Here is a 15,800-nt window from a genome sequence, read left to right as displayed (position 1 = left end):
GTAATAGATATATGTATATATGCTTATAGACAATTAGTGGTTAAGAAACTTTAAGAATCTGAAAATGTATTTATCATTTAACAAATACAATGAACGGATAAAATTTTCATATACTTCACATAATCTTCTTATGATTCTTTAAGAAATCAGCTCCAAAAATATGAAGAATTAAATTTGTTAAAATATCACTTTAGTTTATTCTACAAAAATCTAAAACTTATAATAAAAGTGTATGTGTATATATATATAAACATGCTTATAGATGTGACAGCTTTGGATATACTCCTTTTCAAAATAGTATTTAACAATCATACCAGCCCTTTACCATAGAATTTAGATAGTGACTAAATGTACAACATTGATAAAAATGTTTTGCAAAAAATAATGTCTTTTTTGCAAAAGACTTGCAAAAGAACTACCTTTTGTTTGTTTGTATCCTAACCTTGTATAGTTCCCTAGTACTATCTTTTTCCCAAAACACTGAATCCTTTACAAGTATTCTTGCATTTCATTCACTTTGGCAGCTAGATGGCACAATGTATTGATAGAATGTTGGGCCTGAATTCAAGAACATGTGAGTTCAAATTTAGCCTCAGACACTCAATAGCTGCGTGTCATCGAACCTTTATTTTCTTCAGTTTGCTCATCTGCAAAATGGGATAATGGTATCCATCTCCCGGTGGATCAAGTGTGAGATAATAACTGCAAAGTATTTAGCACAGTAGCTGGCATATAAATTGTACTACACAAATGCTACCTATTTTGTAACTTTATATATAATATTGTGTAGTGATCAATTGTGAATGACTTAACTATTCTGATCAATAAAATGATCCATGACAATTACAAATGACTTATAATGAAAATGATATCCATCTACAGAGAAAGAACTAATGGAATGTGAATTGGACTGAAGCATATTTTCTTCTTATATTTCACTTATATTTCTTGGTGGGTTTTGTTTTCTTTTTTTGTTTGATTTTTTTTCATTATGGTTAATAAGGAAATAGGTTTGGTACATTTTCATATATAATTGACATCACATTTTTTGCCTTCTCAATGGATGAGGAAGAAGTGGGATTGAAGGAGAAAATTTGGAACTCAAAAACTGTTTAAATGATAAAAATAATTTTTAAAATATATATAGTATAAATTTGCATTAGCTGAATTATTTTTAAATGCCTTGAAATACCTCTAAGTTAAAATATGTATTATTGTAACTTACTTGAAAAGCACATTAGCTATATTTATCAAATTTAATCTTTAAAAAATATACTTTAAGGATCACAATTTTACAGATATTTTGAGTACAGAAATCATATACCTCAGAAAATCAATTAACTGTTTTAGCCAAAGCAGTAGATAAAAGGTTGATATCTTCCACAGTGCTATTGAAACCTTCCCCAAAAGCAGCATTTTTAAAAATCAATTTAAAATTAAATTTTATTAATTTATTAATAATAAATAACATTTATTAAATATTTAATTTTATTTAATTTTAAAAATAAAACACTATAATTCTGAAGGTTCCAAATTTTAAAAAAACCAAACATACCATCTAATTGCCATAAGTTAGTGGTATTTAAAATAGACTAAGGAAAACTCAAATTATATACAACTATTTCCTTTTGTGAAGAAAGTATACTCTGGAGCAGACACAAATATTCAAATTACATTATTTGAAGTTATAATTATGTAAAATAAGGTAACTGTTTTCCATCCAAAGGAAATAAACACCATAAATCCAAATCCACTTTATGAGATTCATTATTTACATTATCCAAAACTAGCTGTATTTTTTTAATATTCCCAATTATTTTTGCCCAGATTATAGTAAGACAAGCAATATCTAGGGCAAATATGTCAAACAGAAAATCTGTTATGACAGATCCTGATTTTGAAAGACTTAAGTTTTTTAAAAGTCAATTTATATGTTAGAGTCATAACAGAGTAACATTAAGTGCACTATAACTGAGAATACAGTTATGATTCTAAAGATATTTGTCTTTATTGATAACTTAAAGCTTATTGAAAATGTGAAATAGAGTTAAAATCTGTTTACCTAATTTATTTCCCTTGAGATCTAGGAACAATTTACAAATCATTATTCAATCCTGACTTCCTTATGACATGTCAAATATTATCTTTAGATGACATACTTTAAACCAAGATACTTCTACCTAAAAGTCAAGACTACGTATCTTCAAGTCCAGAGTCTAATAAGTAGTTTGTATGTGCCCCTGGGCAAATCAGTATTATCTCAGTATCTATAGGTAACTCTCAAAACAATCAATTGCAGAATATTTGACTTCCCATTAATACACTAGAACCAAAGTATGATGATAGAAGATAATGCTTTTTAATTTCTTGATAATGAATGAAACCGCAATGACAAATACATTTATTTTCATACTTTTTTTCTTTTAAAATTATTTTTAACACTCATTGTTTTAAATTTTGTGTTCCAAGCCCCATCAGTGAGAAGGAAAACTACTTGATATAGGAGATATATATAGATATATAGATATATACATATATAGATATATATGTGACCATGCAAAACATACTTATTACTCATGTTGTGAAAAAGACCAAAAAAAGAAAATTTTAAAAAAAAAAAGGAAGTTTCTTAAAAGTATGCTTCAATCTACATTTAGACTCTTATCAGTTCTTTTTGCTTGAGGTGGGTAGAAGTTTTCACCATGAGCCCTTCAGAATTATATTGGCTGAAAAGGGCAGTTATTCACAGTTGATCATCATATAATATTGCTGTTATTATATATAATCTCCTGATTCTGCTCACTTTACTTTGTATCTGTTCATGATAGTCTTTCCAGGTTTTTCTGAAAGTATCCAGCTCTTCATTTTTTACAGCACAATAGTATTCCATCATAGTCACACCTTGTTAAGCCATTCCCCAATTTATGGGTATCCCCCTAGATTTCCAATTTTTTCCCCCACAAAAAGAGCCAGTTCTCAATTTAGGTCTGTGGTGCTAATGAAGGCAAGCCATTGACCTGTGCTTTATTAATAGATCATATGCCTCAATTAATAAAAGATTAATTTCTCCTGTGATGGGAATTCTCTTCAGTGAATTTTTATACACCTTTTATTATTTAGCCTATTCTGTTTTTAAGGTGTTATTTTCTTCAATATTTTTTGCTTCCTTTAACAAATTGATGACTTTTTTCCATGATTTTCTTGTATCACTTTCATTTCTTTTTCCATTTTTTCCCTCTCCCTCTCTTATTTGATTTTTAAAACCCTTTTTGAGCCAGGAAGTTATGAGGAGCTAAAACCAATTTGCATTTTCTTTGAAAGTTTGCTAGTAACTACTTTGACATTTTTGCCTTCTGAATTTGTGTTTTGACCTTCCCCATCACCACTGTACTGTTCTAGAGTCAGATTCTTTTTTTTCCCCAGGCTATTTCTTAACTTTTAACTTTATGTTCAAATGGGGCTCTGCTTTTGGGGTGGAAGGGGCACAATCCCAGCTTGTTCTGGGGGTTAGAAGATTTTCAGTCCTTCTAAGGTGGCATTATCAAGTGTAATAGTGTTCCTCCTCGCCCTAAAGCTGTAACTCTGAATTTAATTTAATTTAATTTAAATGCAATTTAAAGGAGTTCTGTGCCCAGGGATAGCAAAGGATCCTTGTAATCTCCTTCTGATTAGTTGTTCAATCCCCATTCCCATCTGTGTTCTGAGAGCTCTGAAAGACCATGCTGCCGATTCAGTCACCCTCAAAGCCTGCTGCTGGCTTGCCATGGGTACAAACTACACTGGATTCTCACAACACTGAGATAGACCCTTCCTGCCAATCTTCTAAGTTGCCTTGGATTTGAAAATTATTTTACCCTATCCTTTTGTTAGTTTGGCCATTATACAATTCATTGGGGAAGTTATTTTAAAGTTGTTTGCAGGAGAATCTGGGGAAGCTCAGAAAATGTCCTGCTTTTACATCACCATCTTGATTCTGTTTCACATTGCTTTTTAAATGAGTTAGAGTAGGGAAATGTGATGAATGGAAAAAAGAAATCCACACATGATTAGGAAGTGGGAAATTGTAAGGTTCTTTTTTGGTTTTCTGGAGGCCTCTGAGCAACCTTCCTTTCAGTTGAATAATCATCACGAGAATAGCCAGGTGTTAAAGTCCAAATCCTTTATTGTCTCCTTCATAGTCTAGTTTCCTTGCCTGGGGCCCAGGTCAGCTTTGTGGAGAGCCTTCCAGAGTCTTAGTGTCAATGGAGAAGTACAGGAGGACAGGACAGGCACCATGAGGCTGATGAAGATGAAATGAATCTCTCTGAGTCCAATGGTTTATGTTTCAGCCTCCAGCCACCACAAAGGTGGACGATGGAATGAATGTGTCTCTGAGTCCCTTCCAAGTCTGTGTCTGGCTCTCCTGAGTCTCTCTTTCTCTGAGCCCTTCTGAGTCTATCTCTAGTTCTGAGTCCCAGCTTAAATGCTCTACACTGAGTATAAACCAATCATTATATCACTAGGACACCATTATTTGTGGTAAGATTAAATCAGTCATACTGAACTTAGAGAGTTAATCACCATGCTAAACTAGATAACCATGTCTCATCAATTCCACTGATTTAACACCTTGTAAGAATCTTTGTTTTGGAGTTCTGGCCAATAACAGGAAGTAAAGGTGAATTAGGAGTTATTCAGTAAGATGTATGTAAGTAATTATCATACTAAAAAAATTTTTTAAATTTCAGTTATGCAAGATCATCTATCATTAAGAACTCAAAGGATAAGGTACCTAGAAAAAAAGTTAGCAAATGTAATGGTTATGTGGTTTTAAAGGAAAAAAGAAGCACTAGTCTTGAAAATTAAATAACTAAACTTCAATGTCTAAAACTATAGAAATTAAAAAAATATATAATCAGTAACTTCTCCACAACATAAGCAAAGCTGAACAATTGTAATGTAACAATTTAATAGAAAATAAGTCCTAACAAAGTAATTGCCTTCTATAAAAGAGCAAAATATTTCATAGATAGCAGGAGGGAAGAAATAAACAAAATATATAACACCAATTTTTCTAACAACTCTGCAAGTTAGGTCCTGTTATTATTCTTATTTCACAAGAATTTTTCAGGAAACTGAGACAAAAAGAGGTTAAATGATTCATTCAGCATCATGCTACTAGTAAACATCTGAGGTTACATTTGAATTCGTGTCTTCCTGACTCCAAGTTCAGTGCTTTCTGTCTATTGTGTCACCTAAATATTTCTGAGTGCAATAGACCATCTTGGTATTAGTAAGGCTTTTGTCTTACGTTACATTTTGCCAATAATTTAAGAAAATAGGAGTGGTAGAGAAACACAAATGTGACTGCAATTAGAAAATAAGAACAAAGAGATTACAGGGACAAGGATTATCAAATTTGGAGAAAAAGCTGGTAGACGACTTTCTTAGTAATAACTAAGCAGGTAAATCAGTAGAGTCAAACTAAAGTAAAAATAAGAGTCACTAATCTATACATATGTATCTTTGTAGCTCTATACATTAACTTAATTTTTAAATGTAATGTTATATATTTTTATTTATCTCATGAATATTTGTCAATTACATTTTAACTTAATTCTGTAGCACTGGGCTACATGGTGCCCACACATGTGTTTTATATCTTTAGGGTACATATTCATCTACCTAGAATGCTTTTAATTTTATCATATGTGTAGTTATAAAGTTATAAGAACTTTAAAAAATGCATCATTGAGTTCCAAACCACAGTCTTTGCTATGGAATATCAGTAAATATTGAAGTAGGAGGGGCCAGAGGAATATGCATCAAGAAGAAATTATATGAAAGCATTCACTATTTCCAAGACATCATCAATTTTCTATCAGCAGAAATAAGGGATCATGGATAAAAGCACAGAGTAAAAAAGAAGAAAATGTCAATTAGAATGACAATTCAGGTCATAAGGGAATCCAAATGGGTCGTAAAAAGTTTTTAGTAGCAAGGACATTTCTTAGTCACAGACCTAACTAGTAAGTTTCCTGCCTTCTGAGAATGCTAAACCCTGCAGAACCAGCTTGTTCACACAAAGAGGACTAAAATCAGCTCAAAGATCCTATTGTTATAATCCCATTTCAACTTATTTAAATCATTCTTGAATTAAGCAAATTAAGTACTTTGATTAGAGAGCAAAGTAAAAATTTTCTGTAGTCATTCACAGCAATTTTTACACAGAACATGGCATTTCCTTTCTTTATGAAATGTTTTCTCATAATGACTTTTTAATAAATTGATGGAAATTAATCCAAATGTTGCTAAAATTATAAAATATCATTTTATCTGTTTATATGAAATGATAGTTACCTTAAAGTATGGTGAAATATCACCAAATACTTAATTCATGCCACCATATTTAAAAATAATATCAGTACTAATGCTATATATTCCCATCTCCTTTTCTTCCTTCTGTTCTCCTTTTCCCAAATCACATTTACTTACCATGTCTTGGTATTAACTTCATATCTATAAAGGTCATCTACTAGTCCATATTTGTTGCCTGGTAAAGCTTTATAACCGCCATGTACATAAATGGACTTTGTCATTTCATCATACACACTTGTGTGGCCATATCCACCTTGCACAATTGCTCCTTTTGTTTCTGGAACAAGCCATGTATTAGATACTACAAGAGAAAGAAAATAAAATATATAGAATTATACTAAATAATTGACTAAAATATTCTTAAATATCTGAGTACTTTTGAAACAAATATCCTACCACTAGGCATATGATATCCCAAGAAGATCAAAGACAGAGGTTCCATATAAACCAAAATATTCATAGAAATACTTTTTGTGGTAGGAAAAAAAATGTAAACAAAGTAGATGGCCATCAACCAGGCAATGGCTAAACAAATAATGGTATAGAAATATAATTAATTTAGTATTAATGTAAATGAATGAATATGAATAATTTAGAGAAGCATAGGAAGATCTGTATAAACTGATATAGAATAAGATACAACCAGAAAAAGAACATACACACTAACTGCAACAACATAAATGAAAGGAACAATAAGTAGACTCAATGCAACTTTTGCAATTAATCAAGGATTAATAACAAAGAAGAGATAAGAAATACGATTTCTTATTCCTTTATGACAATATCAGGTTCCATCAGTGTGTTGATCAGTTACGTTAATTTTTTTATTCTTTATTTTTAAAAAGCTATTCCTCATAAGGAATAGCTTGTTGAATTTTAAAGAAAGGAAGAAATATTTGAAAATGAGAGTAATGTAAATACAAATAAAAATCAATTTTAAAAGATCATATAAAAAGCAATTTAGACTAGATCTATTTCGTGGGCATAGGCAACTTTTGATGAGGTAACTACCTTTACTTAACAGTCTTAACAGTTGCATAGGAAGTTTTAAATCACTTATTTAAGATCACAGTCATAGTGTGTCAGAAGACCAAGTCTTTTCAAATACAAGCTTAGTTTTCTATCTTATGTCATATATTTCACATTTTGATAAATTAATATAATTTATTAACTTAAGAATAGTTCCAAATGTGGTAAAATTATTCCTGAGTAAGAGAAGTAAAAAGTGTGTGTTAAACTTTATCAATTGATAGAATGGTTTTGAAATCAGGTAAACTTAGATTGAAGGCCTTCCTTTGAAATTCACTATGTGATAAGTCACTTCAATTCTCTGCTCATCATTTTTAAAATAGATGTGGCTGAATTCCAAGTACCCTTATAGCACTAGAACCTATTTAATCAATAGAATCAATGTTTCTATATTCCTATATTTGCAAATAAAATGTTAAAATGTATCATTTCTCTATGAAATCTTAAGGTCCTAACATAAGCCGTGATTTACAAATATGGAAAGGTATAGTACCATTATTCACTCAACAAATATAATTTAGCTCTATAATAGATATAAGAAGAGGTTATAATTACCATTCTAAGAGAATTTAAGGTTCTTGAGGTACCATCTAGAAATTACACAGAAACTACATGCATCACAAATACTTTCTTCCTGTTCTTATCTCTAAGCCACATCCAGGGGGATTCTGTGCTTTGAAGTCTTGATCAGTCAGATCAGACCAATAAAGTCTAATCAGGAATAAAATACATGATGAGGTTAAAAAATGTCATATACAGATAATTCTAGGATAATAAAGTGAACACTGCTTCAAAATCAGTAGTATTAGAAATAAGGAAAGCATAGTTAGCTAATTTCTATTCATTTTAACTGAATTCAATCATCATCTGCTAAGTGCCTGCTATTGTTGAAGATAGTGTGATGTATATAGAGAATTCAAAAATGAAAAAAAATTTGATTCCTTGCTCTTGATCAATTTATGGTTTAGTAAAAAGATGATACAAAGAAATATAACATGTTATAATGCTTGTTTACCATTTTGTTTCCCAATTATTCTTTTAAATAATTTAGGATTATCGTGTATTAACTATATGTCACTTTTTTGTTATTATTTTTTTATGTTTTACTAATTCTGATCTTGTCTCTCATGGACAAATCAATGGTCTGACTATAGAGAGACAACTGATTCAGGAATAACTTCCTCTTCCAGCTTCCTTCTCTTTTGTCTTGATGTTATACAATGCTACACACACACACACACACACACACACACACACACACACACACACACACATTATACATTTCTGAATTTCTAAACTTTTTTTCTTTGCTGGATTTTATGTGTGGTCTGTGGCTTCCACAAAATTCCCATTTAATTTCTTATGCTGACCCACCAAAATCAAACATAATGTGGAATGGATAATTGTATAATCCCATCTGCATGACTATCTCAATAAAAGCAAAAAAAAAAAAAAAAAAAAAGCCTAAAAAAGGCATAACTTTCAAATCAATAACAAGTATTTTAAAATTTTAATATAGTTCATTTTGTGGTGTTATTTAGTCATCACCACATCTAGCACTTCACATTATTTTCCCAAAGGAAGTATTTATGATATAAAGGCACAAGTCTTCTATCTTATCCACAAGTCTTTGGCCATTCTCATTACATTTTCCTGAATGATACTTTGCCATAGTGCTTATCCCAATGCTCAGTTTTTGCCACTTTTTCAGAGAAATTTATATCAGACTATAAATTGATTTGATTTTTGAAGCAACTTATCAAGTTCTCCACAGAATCCCTCTCTCTCTCTCATCTTAAAAGAAGAAAAGGTACCCATATGTGCAAAAATGTTTGTGGCAATCCTTTTGTAATGGCCAAAAGCTGGTTAACAATGGATGCTCATAAATTGGAAATAGCTGAATAAATTATATTAATCTTATGGGATATTATTGTTCTGTAAGAAACAACCAGAAGCTTGGTTTCAGAGAGGTCTGAAGAGACTTACATGAACTGATGTTAAGTGAAATGAGCAGAACCAGGATATCATTATACACAGCAAAAACATTATATGATGATCAATTCTGATAGATGTGGCTCTCTTCAACAATGAGATGATTCAAACCAGTTCCAATTGTTCAGTGATGAAGAGAGTCATTTACACCCAGAGAGAGGACTATGAGAACTGAGTGTGGTTTGCAACATAGCATTTTCACTCTTTTTGTTTTTGTTTGCTTGAATTTTATTTTGCTTCTCTCTTTTTTTAATGTTTTGATTTGATTTTTCTTGTGCAACACGATAACTGTATAAATATGTATGCATATGTTGGATTTAACACATATTCTACCATTTTCAACATGTATTGGACTACTTGCCATCTAGGGAAGTGTATGGGATAAGAGGCGGAAATTGGAACACAAAATTTTGCAAGGACTAATGTTGAAGAATTGTACACATATATGGTTTGAAAAATAAAAAGCTTTAATAAAGGAAAAAAGAATCCCTTTCTCTCCTCATCATGCTCAACAGCTGATATTGGTACATAAGTTGCAATTATTTTCAAGTTGTTCCTTTTGCACCATCACCTATCCTTATGAAATAAGAAATAACATTTCTTATTGACAGAGTGTTGAATGAAAACCATCTTTCCAACTACTTTATTTGTCTCTCCAAATATCTAGAAGCTATCCTTTCATTTATCAACAATGTACTTCTTTCTTCTAGTTTGGATTATAGCAAAAATGTAAAGATTGATACTATTTATCTTTTCTATTATTATATTTACTCATGGGTCATTTGAAAAGACATACATGTGGCACATTGTATCATTCACAATATCTAAAGGTTGCAGAAAATATAAAATCCTACTGTGGTGATTAAAAAAGCATTTGTTTTTCGGCTGATTTTCTATAAGGCATCTTAAATCAATACCATAAAACCATTGGGATTCCTTGAAAGAAAGACCAATAAAAATAATCCTCTTCGTCATAAAACAAGTAGATGTATACTAAGCAAAGGTAATTGTCACTGTGATGGACAAGATCCAACACAGAGTCCAAGGTAAAGAGCAATTCTCCATAGTTTGGGATATTATCAATGCTCCTGTTTACATATGACATTATGATAACATTATTAGCCCCTGTAACAGTGTAGAGAATTCTGGAAGACCTCTATCATCATTCAAAAAACTTGGCTTAACCATACACAGAGTATAAAGTAAGTATATGAAGGATATTGATTTCTCATATTACAGCATACATTTGGATGAACAAGTTATAAACCTTGATCATCATATATATTTAAGAGAGAAAAGTAAAAAAATACAAGGAGTTGGGCCTAAGGGAGTATGAGAAGAGTGCGCTGAATTGCCTTGAGGGAATTGCAAACTCCTTTAATGTTTCTAAACTTTATATGAAAGCAAAAACTCATTGTAAAAATACTGACATAAAATGCAATAGTCTCTGAAGATTTAAACATTAATATCACTTAGAAGGCAATGGAGAAAAACAACATAGAAAGAGGAAGTGAAGGTGAAGAATAAAAAGTGGATGGTGAGAGTGCTATAATGGCACACATATGATGCTAGGAAAAAATGAAGCATGTCATTAGAACATTTAATGGTTTTCTTCTGGCAAACATTTTTTGGTGGTAATAGGGGTCTTAGATTAGAATCACATAAGATGAGCAGGCATAAATGATGAAGATCTCTACTCCTGAGAAAAACTTTCAAATCCACGAAATCATTGTCTCATATGAATATTTTAATAAGTTAAAATGAAACGTGATGTCAAAGTACTAAAAACAAAATAAGTGCCCTTAGATTGGGTAATGTTCAAAAAGTTATGTTACATGACTATAATCGAACATTACTACATCAGTAGAAATTATTCATGTGAAGAGTTAAGTAAACATACAAAGATTTACACCAAAGGATACACAGTTAAGTAAACAGAACCAGATAAACACACTTTTGAAGGAAAGATCTATGCTGGTCCTATTCCTGATTTCTTGGAGCTATTGAACATTATATTATGAGCCCTGTTCTATATAAAGCTTACAATCAATTTCTTGAATAAAAATCAAAATCATACTTATTCAGTATGCACATAAATGAAAAACTTAATGAATAGTTAAAATAATGTAAGTAAGACTAGAGATCTTTAAAAATAATTCAAAACTTGGGGTAAAATGGGCCAAAATGTGAACAGTAAGTTGGCCTCAAAGCCAGAAAGACATGGGTTCAAATCCCACCTTTGTCACAAACTGACTTTGTGATCCTATGGGAAACATTTAACCTCTTAGTATATTAGACAACTTTCTAAGATAATGAATTGAAGAAAAAATATGGTCCTGCATAAGTAGAGAGAATATTCTCATGTGAGAATTACCAATTACAATGAAATTATAGTCACTATTTATATAACCTAGATCAGTTGTTTTTAATCTTTATTTGCATGATAATCTCCTTTAAGAGTCCAATAAAACATATGTGTGTATGTGTAGACACATTCCTTCTTAGAATGTTTTCAAAGGCATAACATAAAAAATACAAAACTACAAAAGAAACCAATTAGATGGAAGTCATTATCATCTCACCAAATATTCTTAAAAGATCACAAACTCCAGGTTAATCCTCCTGCATAATCTTAAACTCTCTTGAGTTTTAGTTTCTCACAGGTATAATGAGAAAGTATTTTGCTATTATTGTTATTGTTCAATCCTTTCAGTTACATCCAACTCTTTGTGACACCATTTGGGGTTCTTGCCAGAGACATGGGAGTGGTTTACCATTTCCTTCTTCAGTTCATTTTACAGATGGGGAAGCCAAAACAAATAGCATTAAGTGACTTGTCCAGGGTCACACAGCTAGTGTCTGCCACCCAGATTTAAACTCAGCTCTTCTTGACTCCAAACATAGCAGTCTCTCCACTAAGCCATCTAGTTGCCCTAAGAATGTGTGGTTTATTTCACAGTATTTCAGAAACATAAAGATGCTATCTAAACATGAATGTAATTGCTTTTATGGGAAAATATATTCTAAATATAGGAAGGCTGGTTACAGGGCCAGTTTCCACTAAGAATGCCATTCTTTCTCAGAGAGAAGAGATGATACCCTCATGGGCCTGAAAACTGAGGTGAAAGCCATTGTCTTTGAGGCAAAATATTGGTCTGGTCACTGTACTTCACTGTGAGTTACAAGAGTAATTTTTGATCTAAGAGGAAGGGGAGTTGTCTATCAGCTACAAAATATGCTTCTCTTTTGGGGAAATTCAAACCACAGAATGACATAATAGGTAGAAGAATAGCATTTTGTTGGACCCTGGGGGAAAGAGAGGTTCACTAATAAGTCAAGAATTGTTGAACCAGGAAGTCAGGTCTCTTCTGAAGGAAATTGTAATCATAGGGTAACACTAAGTCTAAAGTATAAAAAACAAACAAACAAAAAAGTAGGACATACCAGAAGATGAATAGAAATGTACTGGTTTCTAGTGAGCTATTTGTTGAGTTCTTCATGAGTTTTATGAAATCTTTTTGGTCTTTCACATCTATATTTTCTGTGAAATGAAATAAAGGCTGTCCTATACTCGAAAAAAATCTTTGTTTCCTTAGATGCTTTATAAGATATGGGAATGCTATTATCCACATCTATAGAGACCCAGAGAATGAGCTATATTATGAGATTTTCTACTAAAACATATAGTAGATAGAGAAAATGTTACTTTCTGAATCAAACAATATTTAAGTTATTATTATATATTTAGGACTATGCTAGGAAATAAGCTAAAGAGAGAGAGTGATGATGTTTTAGAAAAAGCTTCTAAAATCAAACCTAATTCATATAATCTCATGACTTGGTAGGCTGAGTCAAGAATCAATATTAATTTAGAATGACTAACCTGCAAATGAATTTCTGGAATATACTCCATTCACAAGGTTGTAACTGGTAATATTCTGAAAATCCACAGGTTTTAGAAAGTAAGCAAAGTTAGAAAGTAAAGTTGTTTAAATAGGAGAAGTAAAAAGAATATGCATATCTATATAGATACAGATATTGTTATATGTATCCATAGAAGCAGCTAGTGTGTGAAGCTGGGGTGGTGGATATATAGAGCACAATACTTAGAATGAGGAAGACCAAAGGTAAATTTGACTTCAGACCCTTAGTAACTCTGTGACAGTGGACTAGTTATTTAGCCTCTATTTGCTTCAGTTTCCTCAACTACAAATTTATATCTACTGCATACATTATTATTCTGATCAAATGAGATATATATAAAAACATTTAGTATAATTATAATTATTTTATAATATAAACATACAACATACTCAGTTGAATATAATATATAATATAAAATATAATATTATATATAATGTAAATATAATACATATAAACTTAATGTTTTAGGTCCTCTTCTTCTCTTCTCCTCTTTTACTTTCTTTTTTCCCCCTGAGGCAAATGGGGTTAAGTGACTTGCCCAGAGTCACACACCTAGGAAGTGTTACATGTCTGAGGCCAGATTTGAATTTAGACCCTCCTGACTTCAGGGCCGGTGCTTACCACCTAGCTGCCTCTCTCCTCCTCTTTTTCATGGGTAAACAAAAATTATATTTTGGAAATTGATGAGATGTAATATTCTCTTAATAATGTCACATCTTCAAATCATAGAAGAGAATGATATCAAAAGAGTAATTTTCATGTGACCCAAAGGGAAACAAAATGATGTATATTTTATATAAGGAGTCAATAATGACTCATATGTAAGCAGTAGTATAAAGATAAAATATAGCATACATATAACTTGAAAAAAGAAGTAGTTATATCATGAAGGGAAGTGAAATGGAGAGATAAAAGACTTTTAAAATGCTCTATTGGTAATCATTAAGAATTCAAAGAAATACTGCAGGACATTCTCTAAGTCTTCTACAAGGAATTTGAAGAAATCATAAAGAAGACATACTATGAGAGGGAGTTGCTACTTGAACAAATAAGGGAGTAGATGCTCTGATGAGATCATAGATCAATTGAATAAAATTGCAGGTTGATTAACAAAGCATAAAAAACCTGAGATTTAGAACTAGAAGGATATACTTTGAAGAAATTAAGGCCCAGAGGGGCCAAGTGACTTGTGCCAGGTCTCCCAGGCAGTAATAAGTGGAGGAAACTTTGTCTCACCCAGGTCTTCAATTTCCAGAGCCAACATTTTTTAACCCTATCATGCTTCTTTACTCAAATTCAAAATGAAATCTCATTGTCCTTACTACATAATATTATTATCATTTTACCTAATAGCAAAATTCAATTGATGGCTTTAAAGCTATGAGGAACAATATAGTCAAAAGATGTTATTAGTTAACTCCTAAACATATCCCCCCCAAAATATCTAAAAGCATGAGGCCATTTTGAAGCTTTTACTAAAGCAAAACACTAATATTATACTCACCTTGAGACTCACATTGAGATTCTTAGAAAGTTTATGAGGTATTGCTAACCTAAAGTGAAATAAATTTCCCTCTGGACTAACCCAGAAAAGCTTTATGGTCCAAGTTAGTAAAACCATCCACATAATTCCCCTCCAGAGATTTATAGATTCCCAAAAAGCAATAACTTTAAGAATAGCACAAAAGGGCAAAGGGAACCACCTTTATTTCCACAGAAAGTCCATAAGAATTTTCATCATCTCAGAATTATAGATAAATCCCATGTAGCCAGATTTGTAAGTAAACATAAACCTATTTACTCTATATGTTGTGATTCTATTTTGAGAAACATATAGCTACTGCTTTTTTGACCAGGTGCAATAAATCTTACATTTTCCTTAGTAAATTAATACCCAAAGAATTCTGAGACAAGTCCTTTAGGAAATAGGTAGATTTGAAGACAATGGGTAGATTTTTCTGCAATGCAGTAAACTGTGAAACTACATAACCATTACACAAATAATGAAGATTCTCTTGAGACTGTTCTAATCAAACCATATTTAAATCACTGTATATTTAAATAAGGGCACTATTATTTTGAAATTGTTATTAATTTTTAATTTTTTAAAGATTTTTATCATTTTAATTATTTCCTTAGTATGAAAATTTAAAATCAGAAAGACAACTTCTAATTTGGAAAGTCAATTGAATATTTACTAATGAAAGATATTTTACTAGATGCTGGGACTACAAAGACAGAAAAGAAACTTCCTACTTTCCACAAACATATCCAACAAGTAAAAGATTTTATTTTAATTATAACTTTCAAATAATAGATGACACCATCTTATGCAAGCCACATTAAACTATAAACTTATCAGTGGATGGAGAATAGACACTCACCCACATATTCCATCTGTTGATGGTAATGACACATCTTTATCATGCAGACTGAATGATATCATATTTGCACCTCACCATCTCACTGTATATAAAGTCAATCTGTTTGGCAATTGT

At 31.4% G+C, this 15,800-nt stretch overlaps 1 protein-coding gene across 5 annotated transcripts in view; it reads right to left on the bottom strand.

Annotated features, from left to right (window-relative positions):
- Positions 1-15,800, bottom strand: part of ATRNL1 (attractin like 1) — a 1,155,405-nt gene that overhangs the window by 997,463 nt on the left and 142,142 nt on the right. For all 5 annotated transcript variants that reach the window (XR_012487055.1, XM_074295693.1, XM_074295689.1 and 2 more), the window contains one exon: positions 6,475-6,658. Coding sequence is in view for 4 of the 5 variants with exons in the window: in XM_074295693.1 (XP_074151794.1) it covers positions 6,475-6,658 (184 nt within the window). In the remaining variant the exon portion in view is untranslated. The remainder of the gene's footprint in view (positions 1-6,474; positions 6,659-15,800) is intronic.

This window comes from Sminthopsis crassicaudata, chromosome 2 (genome assembly GCF_048593235.1).
Source record: "Sminthopsis crassicaudata isolate SCR6 chromosome 2, ASM4859323v1, whole genome shotgun sequence".
Taxonomy (NCBI): Eukaryota; Metazoa; Chordata; class Mammalia; order Dasyuromorphia; family Dasyuridae; genus Sminthopsis; species Sminthopsis crassicaudata.
Note: the sequence above shows the minus strand (reverse complement) of the source record. Positions and strands in the feature narration are given on the sequence as shown.